Source organism: Trachypithecus francoisi, unplaced genomic scaffold, assembly GCF_009764315.1.
Source record: "Trachypithecus francoisi isolate TF-2019V2 unplaced genomic scaffold, Tfra_2.0 Lachesis_group15, whole genome shotgun sequence".
Taxonomy (NCBI): Eukaryota; Metazoa; Chordata; class Mammalia; order Primates; family Cercopithecidae; genus Trachypithecus; species Trachypithecus francoisi.
This window is the reverse complement of record NW_022681460.1, coordinates 45,370,965-45,388,482: the sequence shown is the minus strand read 5'-3', so window position 1 is coordinate 45,388,482 and position 17,518 is coordinate 45,370,965. Positions and strand designations below refer to the sequence as shown.

The 17,518-nt window shown below is 34.0% G+C and overlaps 1 protein-coding gene across 4 annotated transcripts in view; it reads right to left on the bottom strand.

Moving 5' to 3' along the window:
- The window catches only part of GRIK2 (glutamate ionotropic receptor kainate type subunit 2), a 716,255-nt gene that overhangs the window by 396,729 nt on the left and 302,008 nt on the right, over nucleotides 1-17,518 (bottom strand). For all 4 annotated transcript variants that reach the window (XM_033234701.1, XM_033234699.1, XM_033234702.1 and 1 more), the window contains one exon: nucleotides 15,063-15,236. In XM_033234701.1, the coding sequence (XP_033090592.1) occupies nucleotides 15,063-15,236 (174 nt within the window). The remainder of the gene's footprint in view (nucleotides 1-15,062; nucleotides 15,237-17,518) is intronic.

Here is a 17,518-nt window from a genome sequence, read left to right as displayed (position 1 = left end):
GTCAACTTTGCACCTTCTCTCTGGTAGCTATGTATATTTAGCTTTACTGAGACTACTGTCTCCTCTGTTTCTTACATTGCAACTATATATATGTATTTATAGACACTGCTCTGTCCTTCACTCCTTAGTAGTACCCAGGTCTTTAAAGTTGCTAGGAAGAAAGTGGATCAATTTACAAAGAGTCAAAGAAACTCCTAGGAGAAAAACAATCAAGACAATAATCCAGGGTACCTTTGAGGGACTGAGGATGCTCAAGCAGAGTTAGGTGAGAGAACACGTTCTCAGCTGAAAGTGAGTACAGTGTAGACAAGGCCTGAGAGTCTCAGAGAAGAGCTGGATCTGGAAATAGTTTTCGACTGATATGGGGGTCCTAACTCAGCTACCATGGGCAGACTCAGAGATGCCTTTTGTTGCATAAACGAAAGAACCAGATAACTAAGAAGCTGGAATAGTGGGAGTCCAGGTCAATTTGAGAGTAAATTTGAGCCCTAGTTCTAGTGATGAGTGACCAGACAGGATGTGAGGAGACAATTGGCAAAAACGACCTTCAACACTCAAGGCAATGGAAGAAAGGATGAACAGAGATAACCATTTGACTGCCACATTTTCAGCAGAAATAGCAGGACCCCAGGTCTGGCAGTAACTGCAGGACTGTGGTAGCACTTTTTGGAGTACTTCAAACCTGGCAGCAGCTATGAAATTCTCTAACTTGAATAGAGTACATATGTGCTGAGCATCTTACAATGAAACCTGTGGTTCCATCAACCAGCCTGCTCAACTGGATCAAGTTTCTGAGTTTCTTTGACTTATCACAGGAATGTAGAATTTTATCCAAGTCCAGTGAGGTAACTACAAAGGAAGTGAACTATTCTTCATGTTAATTGGGCACATAACATTCTTAAGTTTCGTCTTTATGTAAAGTTATAGTTATATCCTAAACAAAAAGTAGATACATGCTCATCTAAATGCATTGTTTTCTATATACATTTCTCACTACATGCCAGCATTTTTTTTTCAATGATTTAAGGCTATGTTTCACTTATCTTATTAAATTGGTAATTTTTCAAGTGCATACATCACGTAATCTATCTATTTACTTATATTTTTCTTATCCTTCACATGATATAGTACCAAACGTTGCACAGAATAGATGTTCAGTAAATATTTGGAGAATGAATGAATGAATAGCTATACATAGGAATTTTTTATGAAGGATCGATTTGGTACCATTTCAACATCTGTGTCTGTTTAATAACTTTACTTTCCCCTTCTGGTTCAATTTGGTCACAGGGCATTCTGAAGATTAATGAATAAAATATGTATGAGTTCTTTTAGAAAGGCAAATGAAAGATCAACATAATATTTCCTCTCTGCATAATAAAGCAGGAGAATTCCTAATATCCTTTAGGCAAATTCACCCTAAAACTCTTCATTTCATTTTTGTCTGAAACATTCTTCTGATTTATTAATGTGGATTTAAAAAGTATTGGCCAAGCATATCTTGGAAATTAGTGCATCAGATTAGATTCTTGACCGTTTCTTAGGCCTTTATATCACAAAACTGTATAGGCTACACTTTTAAAAATTTGTCTTTCTAATGTAAATATAATTACTCAGATAGCACTGTCATTAAAAAAAAAGCATCAACAACTTGATATTAAACTAGCTATAAGTCATGTTCATTTATGCAGTTAATCTTACCCAGAGCATTAAGAATACCCATAGCTGCATTCTTATTCATTGTCACTTTTGTACAAACAGGAATCAAAAGATCCTTTGAAAATGATGAACTGTACTCAGAACATAGTAGCACTTGTACTAAAGTGCAGAAATGACATTTATCTTGAAACAAATTGATATCATTTATAGAGGATCAACTACTGGCCTGGTGTCAGAGTTACATATTTAATCTTTAGAGTGACACTGTGATGTAGGCTGCTTTCATTGAATAGCTAAGGCAACTGAGACTCAGAAATATTAAATTGTTAGCAAAAGCTTACAAAGGAAGTAATAAGCAGACTGTTTTCAAGAGTTAGGTGATTCTGATTACAAAACTCTTGCTCTCAGATGGAAATAGATTTAATAGTCTTCTACAACAGGCACAAAAAACCTAAGCAGAAATCCATCATTTAATTCTGTGTCCAACAAGCCATCTTCTAAACTTAAAAATGAAATCATCTGACATTGAGAAAAAATAAATGACACATATCATTTTCATAAACTTCTAACTAGACTTAAATATCTGTTAAATAGGGATATGTTATTGCAATAGTGCATTTCAAATCATTGTAATTGGGCTCATTTTAAAAAGAAGACTATTATATTCAAGTTATAAGCAGAATCTGTATGAAAACTTATGATTGCATCCAATACACACACACACACACACACACACACACATGCACACACATGTACACCCTAAGTATCTACTGCAGTGATTTTGCATACAACAAATGATAATTAATGCTGAAATAATGAATCAATTAATTAAACTACAAGCACTCTGTCAAATTCTATGCTATAAGTCACGGGGCCTTTAAGAGAAGGCAATAATATAATTATAAAAAGCCAGGTAGGTTTTCAACATTTTATAGGTGAATTCATTATCCCTTTTGATCCTTATGATAACCCACTAAAATTTATTATTTCTATTTGACAAGTGAGGCTTAAAGAGGTTAGGTAACTTGCCTAAAGTTAACAGCATTAGAGAGGTTTGGGAATGAGATTCACATGTGGCTTCTGACATCTATGTATGAGTTTAGTCTGTAAGGAAAAGAAATAAGAGGGTTTAGTAGACCAACTAGCTACCATCTTACCCAAAACTGGTGTGAAATTCTATAAGGTTAAAAATGAAGCACAAAATCTGACAGCACATCTAAAGTGATTTTTTTTCCTGGTTTCTAATTCATCATGCTCAACTTTTTCCTTCAGATGCTTAAGGATTCTTTTATATTTGCTTCTGACAATAGTTTAGGGATCTTTCTTTATATGTATAACCTACCTGTTCTATGTTTCTGCATCTATAAAATGAGGATGATAACTGCCCCATGATGTCATGAATTAATAAGACAGAAACAGCAGTGAAATGCAGTAAACATTAAATACGATTCACAATTAGGTTATTTATATTAGATGCCAAATACAAACAGTAACATCCGCTGGTAGCTAGATTCAGAATTTGTATACAATCATTGTTTGGGTCACTATTCCTAGGGCCACTGTGCACATCCTAACATCCTTAAAATTCATATTCTTTACATATGCATATACTATTATTTATAATAACAGAGTTGAGTACTTTTTTGGGTCAATTAAGCAGGAGAAATTCTACATTGGTGGGATCCAGAGGTAGGTAATCTCAAACAAAAGAAATGGAAATATCTACTGAGGTATATATTTATATTAAAACATCAGAAGTAGGATTATTGTGCACTATATATAAATTTGATTGTATGCCACTTTCTTTATTTATTTATGACAGTTTTAGCATCTCTATTTTTAAATAAAATTCTTCTAAAATTGAGCATGACTAAAAAAAGTCACAACGTATTCATTATAAATCACAGCACGGAAAATTGTTAAATTTCTTATAGACATATTGATTCTAAATTTGATGCAATCTACAGTTAAGTGTGTCATATGTTTTTTAATAAGCATTTTTATAGTTTGTAGCTAATATTTAATAATAAAAATATGCCAAAATCAGATATACACAATTGATCCCCTACTTAATGATGGTAAAGCTTGTGTTTTTTTTATTTTATGATGTTGCAAACTTGTGATTTTTTTATTTTATGATGTTGCAAAAGCCATATGCAAAAAGTACAAATTGTACTTCAAGGACAACTATTCTGTGTTTCACTTTCAGTACAACATTCAATAAATTCCATTAAACATTCAACAATTTGTTTTAAAATAGGCTTTGTGTTAAAGGATTTTGTCCAAATGTAGGTATGTAAGGAAAACTTAATGTAAGTATTCTGAACATGTTTAAGGTAGGCGAGGCTAAGCTATGATGTTAGGATGTGTGGTGTATTAAGTGCATTTCTGACTTATGATATTTTCAATTAATGATGGGTTTATAAACATGCAATCCTGTCATAAGTCAAAGAGCATTTGCATATATTGAGGGTACTAAGGCCATGTATTATAAATGCTTATCCTATTAATACTGTGACCAGTGACACTGTCTTTCTAGTAAATGATAAATATGAGTATAGATATGTATAGATAGTATAGTTTAGTACATAAATATAGGTATGAATATGATTAAATAGATAAATATGAATATTGCTTACTATTCACAAAGTGCCTACTATGGTTTGAGTGTGCCCCCTTCCAAAATTCATCTTGAAACTTAATCCCCAATAAAACAGAATTAAAAGGTGTGGCTTTTGAGAGGTGATTAAGTCGTCATCACTGCATTAAACATTCATGAAAGAGATGAGCAATCTTATAAAAGAGCTCCAGGCTGAAAGGACCACTCTCTTGCCCTTTGGTTTCTCCCACCATGTGAGGACACAGTGTTCCTCCCCTCCTGAGAATATAACAGGGTGCCGTCTTAGAAGCAGACAGTAGTGTGGCCGGGCGCGGTGGCTCAAGCCTGTAATCCCAGCACTTTGGGAGGCCGAGATGGGCGGATCACAAGGTCAGGAGATCGAGACCATCCTGGCTAACACGGTGAAACCCCGTCTCTACTAAAAAAATATGCTAGCCATAAGTAGAAAGCTGAAACTGGATCCTTTCCTTACCCCTTATACGAAAATTAATTCAAGATGGATTAGAGACTTAAATGTTAGACCTAATACCATAAAAACCCTAGAAGAAAATCTAGGTAGTACCATTCAGGACATAGGCATGGGCAAGGACTTCATGTCTAAAACACCAAAAGCAACGGCAGCAAAAGCCAAAATTGACACATGGGATCTAATTAAACTAAAGAGCTTTTGCACAGCTAAAGAAACTACCATCAGAGTGAACAGGCAACCTACAGAATGGGAAAAAATTTTTGCAACCTACTCATCTGACAAAGGGCTAATATCCAGAATCTACAAAGAACTCAAACAAATATACAAGAAAAAAACAAACAACCCCATCAAAAAGTGGGGAAAGGATATGAACAGACATTTCTCAAAAGAAGACATCCATACAGCCAACAGACACATGAAAAAATGCTCATCATCACTCGCCATCAGAGAAATGCAAATCAAAACCACAATGAGATACCATCTCACACCAATTAGAATGGCAATCATTAAGAAGTCAGGAAACAACAGGTGTTGGAGAGGATGTGGAGAAATAGGAACACTTTTACACTGTTGGTGGGATTGTAAACTAGTTCAACCATTATGGAAAACAGTATGGCGATTCCTCAAGGATCTAGAACTAGATGTACCATATGACCCAGCCATCCCACTACTGGGTATATACCCAAAGGATTATAAATTACTCTACTACAAAGACACATGCACACGTATGTTTATTGCGGCACTATTCACAATAGCAAAGACTTGGAATCAACCCAAATGTCCATCTGTGACAGACTGGATTAAGAAAATGTGGCACATATACACCATGGAATACTATGCAGCCATAAAAAAGGATGAGTTTGCGTCCTTTGTAGGGACATGGATGCAGCTGGAAACCATCATTCTTAGCAAAACTATCACAAGAAGAGAAAACCAAACACCGCATGTTCTCACTCATAGGTGGGAACTGAACAATGAGATCACTTGGACTTGGGAAGGGGAACATCACACACTGGGGCCTATCATGGGGAGGGGGGAGGAGGGAGGGATTGCATTGGGGTGTTATACATGATATAAACGTCATGCACATGTACCCTAGAACATAAAGTATAATAAAAAAAAAAAAAAAAAATTAGCCGGGCGAGATGGCGGGCGCCTGTAGTCCCAGCTACTCGGGAGGCTGAGGCGAGAGAATGGCGTAAACCGGGAGGCAGAACTTGCAGTGAACTGAGATCCGGCCACTGCACTCCAGCTTGGGCTACACAGCGAGACTCCGTCTCAAAAAAAAAAAAAAAAAAAAAAAAAAAAAAAAAGAAGCAGACAGTTGCTTTCACCAGACACCAATCCTGCCAATACCTTGATCTGGGCTTCTTGGCAACCAGAACTGTGAGTTAAATTTCTGTTTCTGATTAATTATCCAGTCTCAGGTATTCTGTCATAGCAGCACAAACATACTAAGATATTACCTAAGATAATATGAATTTAGATATAAATAAGGGTTATATATTTTTACATGTTTATCTCCCTCTTATTTTATATTATTTATATTTATATAAAACCATATATAAATATAAGTATTCAACTAGATGCAAATTTTAAAGACTGAGGTGAGGCCAAAGTATTTTTTATATGGCATTTATTTTAAGTTGTTGGGGGGAGGAGCCATAAACAATTTCCAAAAATTATTCATAAAATTGAATTAATATGGGAAAATCTATAGCATTGATAATTACTACCAGTCTACTCCATCTCAGTTCATCCCAAATACAACATGTCGCTTAGTTTGTTGTATTTTACCCTGAATGCAAGGTAGTAGCCAGAAAACATACTTTATACATTTTAAAAATAGATCTACCCTTTCTTCTATGATGAGAGTATGCTATAGTTATAGTAATAAACTTCCTTAGCCAGAACTTTGCTGTAGTATATTATGAATATTTGAATAATAAGATTTCTTATTTGTAGGCCTCAATTCCATCTCTTACTCTCTCTTCTTTAATAATTTCAACCAGTATTTGATGCTTTTTATTTTGATTTTCTATGTTAAATGTAGAATATTTATAATATCTATTAATTAATTAGCATGAAAAAAGTTATCCCAGATTTATATCCCACTGTTTCCCAATCCACTCCTTTAACTTACAACATCGAACATTATGTCAAACTTGCTGTTAATTTCATTCTTAGGTTAGAACCTGAGTGCCTACCCCAGTGAAATCATCCATTCCCTATTTTCTTGACCATGTTGTATTTCCTTTACTTTGTGCCCTGTACTTGCTTTCTCAAGTTCAATGCCTTGTTTACCTCAATAACTGGCTTGGCATTTTTGTTTTTCAAGGTCACATTCATTGCTTGTATTAATTCTACCGTGATGCCATAGTCCAGATACAGATGTGGAGTCTTAGATCTTGGAATACTGTCAGTTCTTAGACTCTGCAAAGTTGGACTTCATACTCTTGTCAGGGCACTGAGCATCACCTCTTCTGAGTGTCTTTGACACTGACTGTCCCTTGAGGGGCCCTCCTTCTTGAACCCCACAAATTTCTGTCTAGTTAGACTTCCTCATACCATGCTTAATTCGTCACATCCACATAAAACTATATAGCTATTGAAAGAGTTCAGGACATGTCACCCCAAAATATGCCACTTGTAGGATCAAAATATGCCACTTGTAGGATCATATACATATACATATGATATGATATAATATCACATGATATATGTACATGATCATATACATATATATAATATAGTCACATATATATGTATGTGATCCCACAAGTGACATATTAGATTTATATAATTTTATATTTTTATATAATGTTATATGTACATATCTATCTGCTCACAGTTTGCCACCCCTAAAAGCCTAAATCACTTTTCCTTTGTCTTGTCACTTTTCTAAAAATATATCCTTTGTTAAGAGGCTACATAAGCCCACATTCTAACCACCCCTTGAGCTATTCCCATGAGTTCTTCAGTGTGAGTGGGTGCTGCATACAACTATAAACTTCAGTTATTTTTTCATGTTAGTCTTCTGTCAGAGGTCCCAGACAATGAACAAACCTAAGACAGGTGGAGGAAAAGGTTTTTTTTGTTTTTTTTTTCTCCCCTACACTTTTAAATATAAAATAAGAGACTGAAGAAAATTGTGTGTAGAAATGTATTTATCCTTTACAAGTTGGTATTGCATAATATTATATCAATGCCTTGAAGATAAATTTTGCTCTTCAGGGTGAAGGGGAAAAAAAATCTCTCTTGATTTACCCTTACTTTTCCCAAATGAAAAGTTCGAAAATTGACTGATAAAAATAACATGACCATTAAGATAAAGCTTTACTGCAACTGCCATTTTTCATGTAAAAAACAATTACTTAAAATAGAAATTCCATCTCTATCAACTTTAGGTGCTTAAATGTTGCTTATTTAATCTGTCAATGAGAAAAGGCAATTAGATGAAATATTCTATGTTAATAAAACAATGGAGGCTTTTAGGTCATCTCAATTATTTGTATTTAGATTTAATTTGCAGCTTTAGTGCATCTTAAAAGATTAATAGGCACATAAAATAAAGAAATATAGTGCCATTCTGTTATTCATACTCCATGCTCCACGTCCTTTTACCATTAAATCAAGCACATATAAATGCAACAAATGTTGTACTTATGACTTCATTACGTACTCTGAAGTATACAAATATTTCTGCCATATTTTATTATATTATGGGCCCAAAATGTTTCTTCTGTGGTAACAACAAGAATAAGGCTAGTAGTTATAACATTTATGTTAATAAATTTTCTGAAATGTTACACATTTTTTTGACAAAATACTAAGAAGTTATGTACAATTCCTGGTAAATATATGTGTGTCCCTTTCTATCATAAATGATCACAGAAAACAATACATTTTAACAAGAATTTTCAGGAAGACAGGAGAGAAGATCCAAAAATACAAAATTAAGAAGCAATCAACATCACATTTTGAACATAACTTTTGTACTAACAAAGATTGTGAAGTGGTCAGAAAAACAGTTGTTATATTCCGATTTTATCAATTCCCTTAGTTCTTTGATGAAATAGAGTTATTGTCTTCATTACCAAATCCTGAGTGCCTACTATCAAATCCTGTGTGCTGCATACAATACACACAGTATTAAAATTGATTTTTTAAAAAGTAGTTAATTCATTAATTCATTATGTTGCTACTCTTTATTCTTTTATTTTGGTGATTTAGTGCAATATAAGATGAAGCCAACTTTTTCAAAATGCTTCACCAATTTAAAAAATGTTGAGTTGGTTTGATCCAGTACTTGCCAAAACCTTATATTTATATTCATTTCAAATGAATTAAAGAAAAACAGCTACAATTAATTAAGACAAACAAATAGCAGCAAAGGTGGGCTTGTAGTTCTAGCAGTAAATGAAAAAACCTGTCTGTTCTGTTCATACGTTATTTCTCTATGGTTCTATTTCCTTTCTTTTTTTTTTTTTTTTTTTGGTTTGTTTGTTTTCTTTTTGAGACAGGGTCTTACGCTGGAGTTTAGCTGGGTGAACACTGTTCACTGCAGCCTTGACTTCCCAGGTTCAAGTGATCCTCCCACCTCAGCCTCGCAAATAGTTGACTACACGCCTGCCCCCCCACACCCAGCTATAAAAGTAAATTTTTATACAGTAACAAATGATCACTTGTGTTACCTTAGTGGATGAGCTAAATTCCTGCTGTAAGATGTATATACAAGATGCTCATTTTTTAATTTTAAGATATGCAAATAAAAAAGGAAATTGTAAAGTCTGGAGTCTGTGGTCTGTTGTTAGAAAGAAATAACTGTTAGGAGGGCTTTAGAATTAAAATATGTAAAGACTCATCTCTCATAAACATTATCTCTTCCTTTGTAAAAATAATGGAAACTATTCTTCTAACTTACTATACTTTCACTATTTAATCAAAAGTATTTCTAATGGCCAAGTGCAGTGGCTCATACCTGTAATCCCAGCACTTTGGGAAGCCAAGGTGGGCAGATCACTTGAGGTCAGGAGTTGGAGACCAGCCTGGCCAACATGGTGAAAACCCATCTTAACCAAAAATACAAAAATTAGCCAGGTGTGGTGGTGTGCGCCTGTAATCCCTGCTACTCGGAGGCTGAGGCACAAGAATCACTGCAATCAGGGGAGGCAGAGGTTGCAGTGAGCAGAGATAGTGTCACTGCACTCCAACCTGGATGGCAGAGTGAGACTCTGTCTCAAAAAAAAAAAAAATTTTTTTTTCTAAGCTTTTGCCATTGAGACTAGCCTAATTGCATCTTCTAAATGATTACATATCTTGATAATAAAGTACAAGAGGGTAAATAAAATGCTCTCCAACATATATTTGGGGAAATGAAAGGAACTAGTGATTAGAACATAGATGTAACATGATTATAATCAATTAACAAATGCATTTATTCAATCAGGCAGTCACTCCCTCATTATGAACACCTGTTTTATACCAGACATTAAACTAGGTATAGGGACTTCAAAGATTACAATATCTAATTTTTGCTTCAGAAGAGCTAACAGTCTATTGAAAAAGTGATGTAAAAACAAACTAAAGCATTAGAGTTAACTTTCAGCATGGAGTTATACATAAAGTGCATAAATAAAGGACCACACATATAAAGTATCTGGAGGACTCAATACAAAAAGAAGACCTGAAAATTAGAGTATGAGTAGGAATATGCCAATTATTCAAAAAAAGGAAGGTGGTTTAAACAATGGAAGTATCCTCTGCTGGAACAGGTGATACATGATGAGTAACGACACACCAAAGGTGAGATGAGAGGGTGGCTTGGTGGAACAGGGAGTAAGCAAATATGAGGCTGGGCAAGTTGGAAAGAGTCAGATCACAGAAGGCTTTTTAGGCTGGTAAATGAGCTCAAATTACACCTAGTAAATGATGAGAAGCCATGAGCAAAGCTCTGATAAAAATCGTATTAGAAAGAAGGTGAATGTAGGAGAGAGATGTTAAGAGTAGGACTTCAGTGAGGGGGCTATCACGAAAGTCAGGGGAAAGATCATAACTAAGATAAAGCTCTGGGTTGAAAAGATGAATGTAGTTAAGAAAAATATTGATACGGTAAAATTGACAGTGCTTAATGATTTTTGAGGTGAAAGGAAATGGAGATAGCAGTTGGTGTCCACGGTTAAACTTCTAAAACAGTAATATCCCTATAGAAATCCAAATGATATAGTCAACAAATATGGTTATTATTGATTTGTGTAATACATTTATACTGTCAGGGAAATATGTGGTATTATCTATCAGCACAAGAAAAAAGTATTAATAATTATTAAGCTACTGAATGGATTACAGGTACATTGGTATTAATATGCATATGTATATTGGAACCACTGGGAAGTATTTCTGGGATATAGTTAGACTGTTTAAAATGTACCCCTAGGTGTTTGTATCTGATTTGATTGTCTTGACCTGAAATTGCTGTAAACTCAATAAATCAATAATAAGTATCACTATCATCAGGCTCTGATTGACACTGGTTCAAAAGTGAATTTTCATCCTATAGTAAATGTGCTATATAAAGGCAGACAATGTCAGGTCAGAGGACTGGGGAAGATGTTATCTGATTTTGTAGTAAAGAACAGTAGTAACGCTCATTGAAAGGTATCTGCACACCTCCAGGAGCATGAAAAGATGGGAACACAATACAGAATGCATAGTATGGAAAGAGCTTTATAATAAGAGGTTTATGTCTGGGAAGTTCAGAGCACTAACTGGATGGTATTGTGTGGGAATGGAGAAAAGTGGGATATCATGTGTTCAAAGAAACCCTCATGTGTAAAGGAAGAGTGTTGAGCTTTATTTCTTCCTCCTTAACTAGATCAGGCTTGGAAGTACCATGTGAGTTGGTTTCTTGGTTGGGTTTATACCAAGTGAAACTAAAAATTCTACTGAGTTACTAACATTAATATCTTTAATATGATGACCCCAGACTGTAGAGAAAGAAACTACAATGGCAAGAGAAGTGGTTTTGTATTCAGTAGTAATTTAACTGATAAACAGTTATCTCAAAGGCCAATTAAAATCCTAACTCAACTAGAAAAACTCTTATGAATCCAATTTACTGTTTCCTTTTATAGCTCAAACATGAAGAAAGGATGTCAAAGTCTGAGCACTATGATCTTACACAATGGCAAATGATTATGATACTGATAATAACAGGTCTTGTTCCAAGTACTAGAGACTTTGCTGATAATCTCATTTCTTTATGGAACCATAGGGGAAAAAAGAACAAGAGATACATAAACACTGAGATCTCATGAATTGACTGAAGGGAATGTTGCCAATGCCACAATGCCAGGCTATAATTCTTTTTTCTTTTTTTTCTAACTAGAATCCTCTTAATTTACTGACTATATTCACGGTGGAAACAGCCTATTAATTTCTTTTCCTAAACATTTAATGACTTGTGAAAATGCTTACAATTTTAAATGGAAAAGAAAAAGAATACTTATGTAAGACATAAATACGCCCACATTTTAATACAGAACTCAATTGGTTTTATTTTAATAATCATGTGCTATTTTACAATTAAGAATTAATGTTATATAATGAAAATATTTTATGTATATATATTTTTTATCTTGGTATAATGTTATATGATGAAAAAAATTTTCAATATATCAATTTTTCAAAAGGGAAATTGTGAAAACAAAATCAGTTTGCATCTATTTTGAAAGAAACTTTATTTTAATGACAAACTTCCTATCTACTTTATATTTAAGAACTATACCAAAGGGAAGAGTATTGCATGGAAAATTCCTCTAAATAACTCAGAAACCATGGTTTATATACAATGCCCAGGATTTTTAATAGACACGTTTTTTCATCAGTCCATTTTTATTTTAACATTTCTCCCCTTCCAAGGAATCATCTGCCAGTTCAACAGGGAAAAACAGAAGAAGAATAGACTCATGTCTAGAAAGAGAGAACCCAAATCTGTAATTCTCCTAATATCCTGTCTCTCTTTCCATATCATAGGGGTTAATTCTCTCCAAGATCTTCTACCTTGGGAATTAATACATCATTCCTTGTACTTATCTGTCTTTCAATAGTTTACATAAGTCACCATAAATTAGGGGTTCATTTCAGGATCTCTTCATTTCAGGAGATGACATGTAAAGTCACAGAGGGACTCACATAGCTATACAGACAGTACCAAAGTAAAATTGAATATTTTTTATGATTCTGATACATAAAGGGGCACACTAGTCCTTGAACTCATTTATCTGTGGAAGTCAATATATAAAAGTGTAAAATTGTCCTAATATCTACTGATTTACTTTTCCTAAAACCATTTAATAATGGTATTGAAAATAAATAATAAGATATTCATCCTGAAATCAAAGAAATGTAAAGAAAGCTATTATAGAAAAAGCATATAAAAATTTTCACATGATCATAACAACAATTTAAAGGATAGTATACATTATAATATTTAAAAAATCACATTGTCTTAAGTTTCAAAAGTTTGATTCACCATTTTTAAACTGGTAATAAAATATAACATTTATAATTTTTTCTAGTTTGTTTTTTATTTTAAATCTGGCTCCACTTTGAAGGAAAATATTTTCTTTTTTAAGTTATTTAGGTATTTTCCTCTCAATAAAAATTCTCAAATATATTATAAGTTAAAACTAAACTACTAGAACTGGTCAACTATCTCTATATGCAATAAAGCAAAATTTCCCTATATTGTTTCTTTTAAAAAAATTTATGGATATATTTTCAAATTCTAGTAGGTGATTTTTCTCACAAACAGAAAACAAATGTATTTTTTATTCCATCAGAAAGTTGATACCTTTAGACTAACCATTTCTTCTTCACAGTCTCTATGAAAGCTCTCAATTTGTATTACAAAACCTTCTAAGGATAAAAAAATCAAATTTTCCTTTTATCCCGATAATATCAAAAACATGCTTTGAAGCCCATTGAAGTAATTAATGGAAAAATTATAATCATAATAGAAAAAGCTTTTCTACATGTAAGGATAGAGGATGTTTTTGTTTATAAATTCTCCATTTAGACTAATATTCATTAAAAGCAGATGGTAATTACCTATGGAATGTAAATATCACCCCACTGCTAAGCTATTTCCTTAATTATTGTGATACTTTGGTCTGTAGAAAAATGATTTAATAAGAAAACATCAGGTATTTATAATTTTTTTTTTTTTTTTTTGAGACGGAGTCTCGCTCTATTGCCCAGGCTGGAGTGCAGTGGCCGGATCTCAGCTCACTGCAAGCTCCGCCTCCCGGGTTGCAGTGGCTCAAGCCTGTAATCCCAGCACTTTGGGAGGCCGAGACGGGCGGATCACGAGGTATTTATAATTTTTAAAAATAACATGATACATACCTACCTGGTCTGTTAAAGTAGCCACTAGCCACATTTGGCTACTACAGAGCAAATATGACTGAAATGTGACTACTCTGAATTAATATGCATGATATCAAATACATACCATCTTTCAAGGACTTAGTATAAAAAAGAATATCAAATGTCTCAGTCATAATTTTTATATTGATTACTTATTTAAAAATAATATTTTTACATAGTGGCTTAAACAAACTAATAACATTGATTTTTACCTGTCTTTTGGAGGACACGGTATAAGAAAACTTAAAATTATGTATGCCTTGCCATTAGATTTTTATTGTAAGCACTGGTATAAACAATAGCATAAACAGCTAAAGTTGTTTAGCACACACAATGAAGTTATATAAAAATATACCCTTCTTTTATAGTTTATGCAATAGTGCATCTTCTAGAGGTTTAAACTGGGACTTGAAAATGACAAATGTGATTATTGATTAGTCTTCAGCCTTAAAGAGTGAGTAAGCTCACGGGAGAATTTTGTGTGTTTTGTGTGACATAAGTCATTTATATAACACCAGATATCAGAAATCATCATGTTGAAGAGTATTCATATATTGGTAGGTAAGATCAGAAGGATAACTATCAGATTAATGTCTTCTTTTCAGTCTCTCATTTCTTCCATATAGGGAACTAATTAACTTTATAGAAATTCCTATGTTGTAGTACCCTGGTGATAGTTGTAACGTCTTTTGAGACACTTGGATGGAAGCATAAGATTTTCATACAAAATTGATTTTTAAAATTGTTAATAAAATTATTTGTATTGTAGCTCTGACATTGTGCTTTTAATGTCAAACAATTAAACTGAAGTTTGGACCCAGAAGTTAATATGTATGCAATACTATTTAGAAACACACAAACTGATCTTTAAGTGGGTATTCATACCGTCATAAATCCATCCAGCAAACCTGAATCGGGTTTCGGAGGTGCCTGCAATCGTTCCATTGACCACTTTTCAATGATGGAGGAAACTTGGGTATTTTCTGTATTTAATATTCTGAACCCTGTCATATTAACACCACTGTATCGGTAGGGCTCAACATCAAGAGCAAAGAGGTCCTGAAAGACAAATGTTATTGTGTTGTTATTATCGACAGAGTATCTTCACAGGCATGTATTATTGAAATAGTCACTTATTTTTGGTTCCCTTAGGTCACTTAACAGCATCGTGTCAAGTGACGTTACACATCAGAAATCACCAAGATTCAAATAGACTGTCCTGATGCTTTGGCATTGCAGAGATATATGCTCTGGATGTAAAAATCTGTGTATATATTTTATTCTAAATCCACCAGTGAAACAATGGGCTCTTCTATAACTTATATCTAAGATTTGCAATAGCTTTCTTTTCTGTGTTTAGGATAGTTTGCCCTTATTTTATGTATTAATATTTTACTTTAATTTTTTCTATGCCCTGCTTCCTCGCCTGGTTATTTCTGTTTTAAAAATTTTGTTTTGTCAGTGCTTCTTTGTTTGATTGCTGTTTTTAGAAAGCAAGTCACAAAATATGGCTTCTAACTAATGAAAACTATAGGAAAGATGTGGAAAAAATGTTAAGAAGGCTAGCCTTTTTGGTTGCAGAAACAGTGCAGTTCCTTCATTTCATGTCTCACACCTAGGAACTTCACCATAAGTTCCCAATAAACACTTTATGTCTGTTGCCCTTTCTAGTCGGTATATAGGGAATGTTCTTGCTCTGCCCTTTAGTTTTCCCAGGAGATATGAGGCCAAAGCTATCATGGGAATGGATGCCATCATGACAACATGTAGCATGCGGAGTTTTGCCCTCTTTCTAGTTGGCATAGCTAACCCTCAGAACTTATGGACAATATTGAGAATCAAGGCAAGATTAATGCCATTGGTTCTGTGAACAGCTTGCCTCAGACTCATACAGCTACACAGGCTAGATAACAGGAATACAGTTCAATGGAGAGCAGCTGGCATTGGCCTGAACTGTGGTCTGTGCTATGAAAAACATAGAAATCTTTAGGTTTTTATTTTTTAATGTTTATAATCTAGCCAAAGAGATAGGATATATTCAAGAGGTGAATAAATAAAGCATGGCAATATATGCTAAGTGGTAAAAGAGTAGAAATCCTAAGTGTAAAAGAAGTCAGAAGCAACACAGGTCATTTTCAATTTTTATGGTCAAGAAAAACTTCACAGAGCAGATGGGATCTTAGCTGTGATGAGGCTCAGAACATGCTACCTCCAAATATGGTACTTGGCTATAGGAAATTGAGAAGACACAGAAGCAGGAAGGTCACTCTGTGATCTTATCCCACCTTTCTCCCCTGAAGTGAACCATAAAAGAATTCTCTGATCTACCTCCACAGAAAGGAGGTCATAAGACTCTCATTCCAGAGGGATCCAACTCTATACCTGTAGGTCATGAAGAATCTGAATAAATTGGCCTTGCTAAGTTTTCTGGATTTATTGCCATTAGATCATAGCCTCCCTTTGTCCAATAATTTTCCTACATAGCTGACTACTCTTTATTAAACCAAAGCAAAAAAAAAAAAAAAGAAAAAAAAAGCTAGATTTTCCAATTTCTTTGAGTCTTCATTTCTGATGGCTTTTGTGTCACATAAAATTTATATTAAATAAATGTTTATGTGTTTCTCTTGTTAACCTGTCTTTTGTTTAGAGATCTCAGCCCTGAACCTCAGGATGTGTAAGGAAAAGAAATCTTTTCTACCCTACAGTTGCCATTAAAGAAAGACTGGGCTATTGATTGGCAAAAAGAGAATTCAAAGTGTGAGTGGAGACACAAAAATTAGAAGACATAAAACCTATTCAGTTCAGTTCATCAGAATATCAGTTTAGCTATAAATGAGAATTCCTAAAGGAGAATAGTAGCAAAAGGAAATGGGAAAGTTTGATTAGGATCACAGTATAAAAGGCCTTCAAATGTAGGCCTATGATTCTATGTATCCTAAACTAGTTGTTTCGTTTATTCTCCTTATTGAGAGGTACTTTTGATTTCCCCAAAATCTTATGCTTATGCTGAGGCTGAGTTGTAACAGCACTGAAATATCATTTGCTGATGAGGGAATGCTCTCACTCCCTCTCCACCCCCAACACTAAGTTTCTTACAAGCTGCAAAAAGTTGTCTGCTAGGAAGTAAGACAGAGACATGCCAGAGCCAGCTTTGCTATTTAAAAGTAAAATACATCCTACTGCATGAATAATCTCCTTTGGAAGTAAGAGTTGTCATCACAGGAAGCTGTTGCAATCAATTAAATTTTAATAATCTGATCTGGCAGCTTCAAGACTCCTAGAAGCAAGGAGACTAACTGGAAGAATTTCAAGTTAATGGAGAAAACATTGGTTAGACTGGT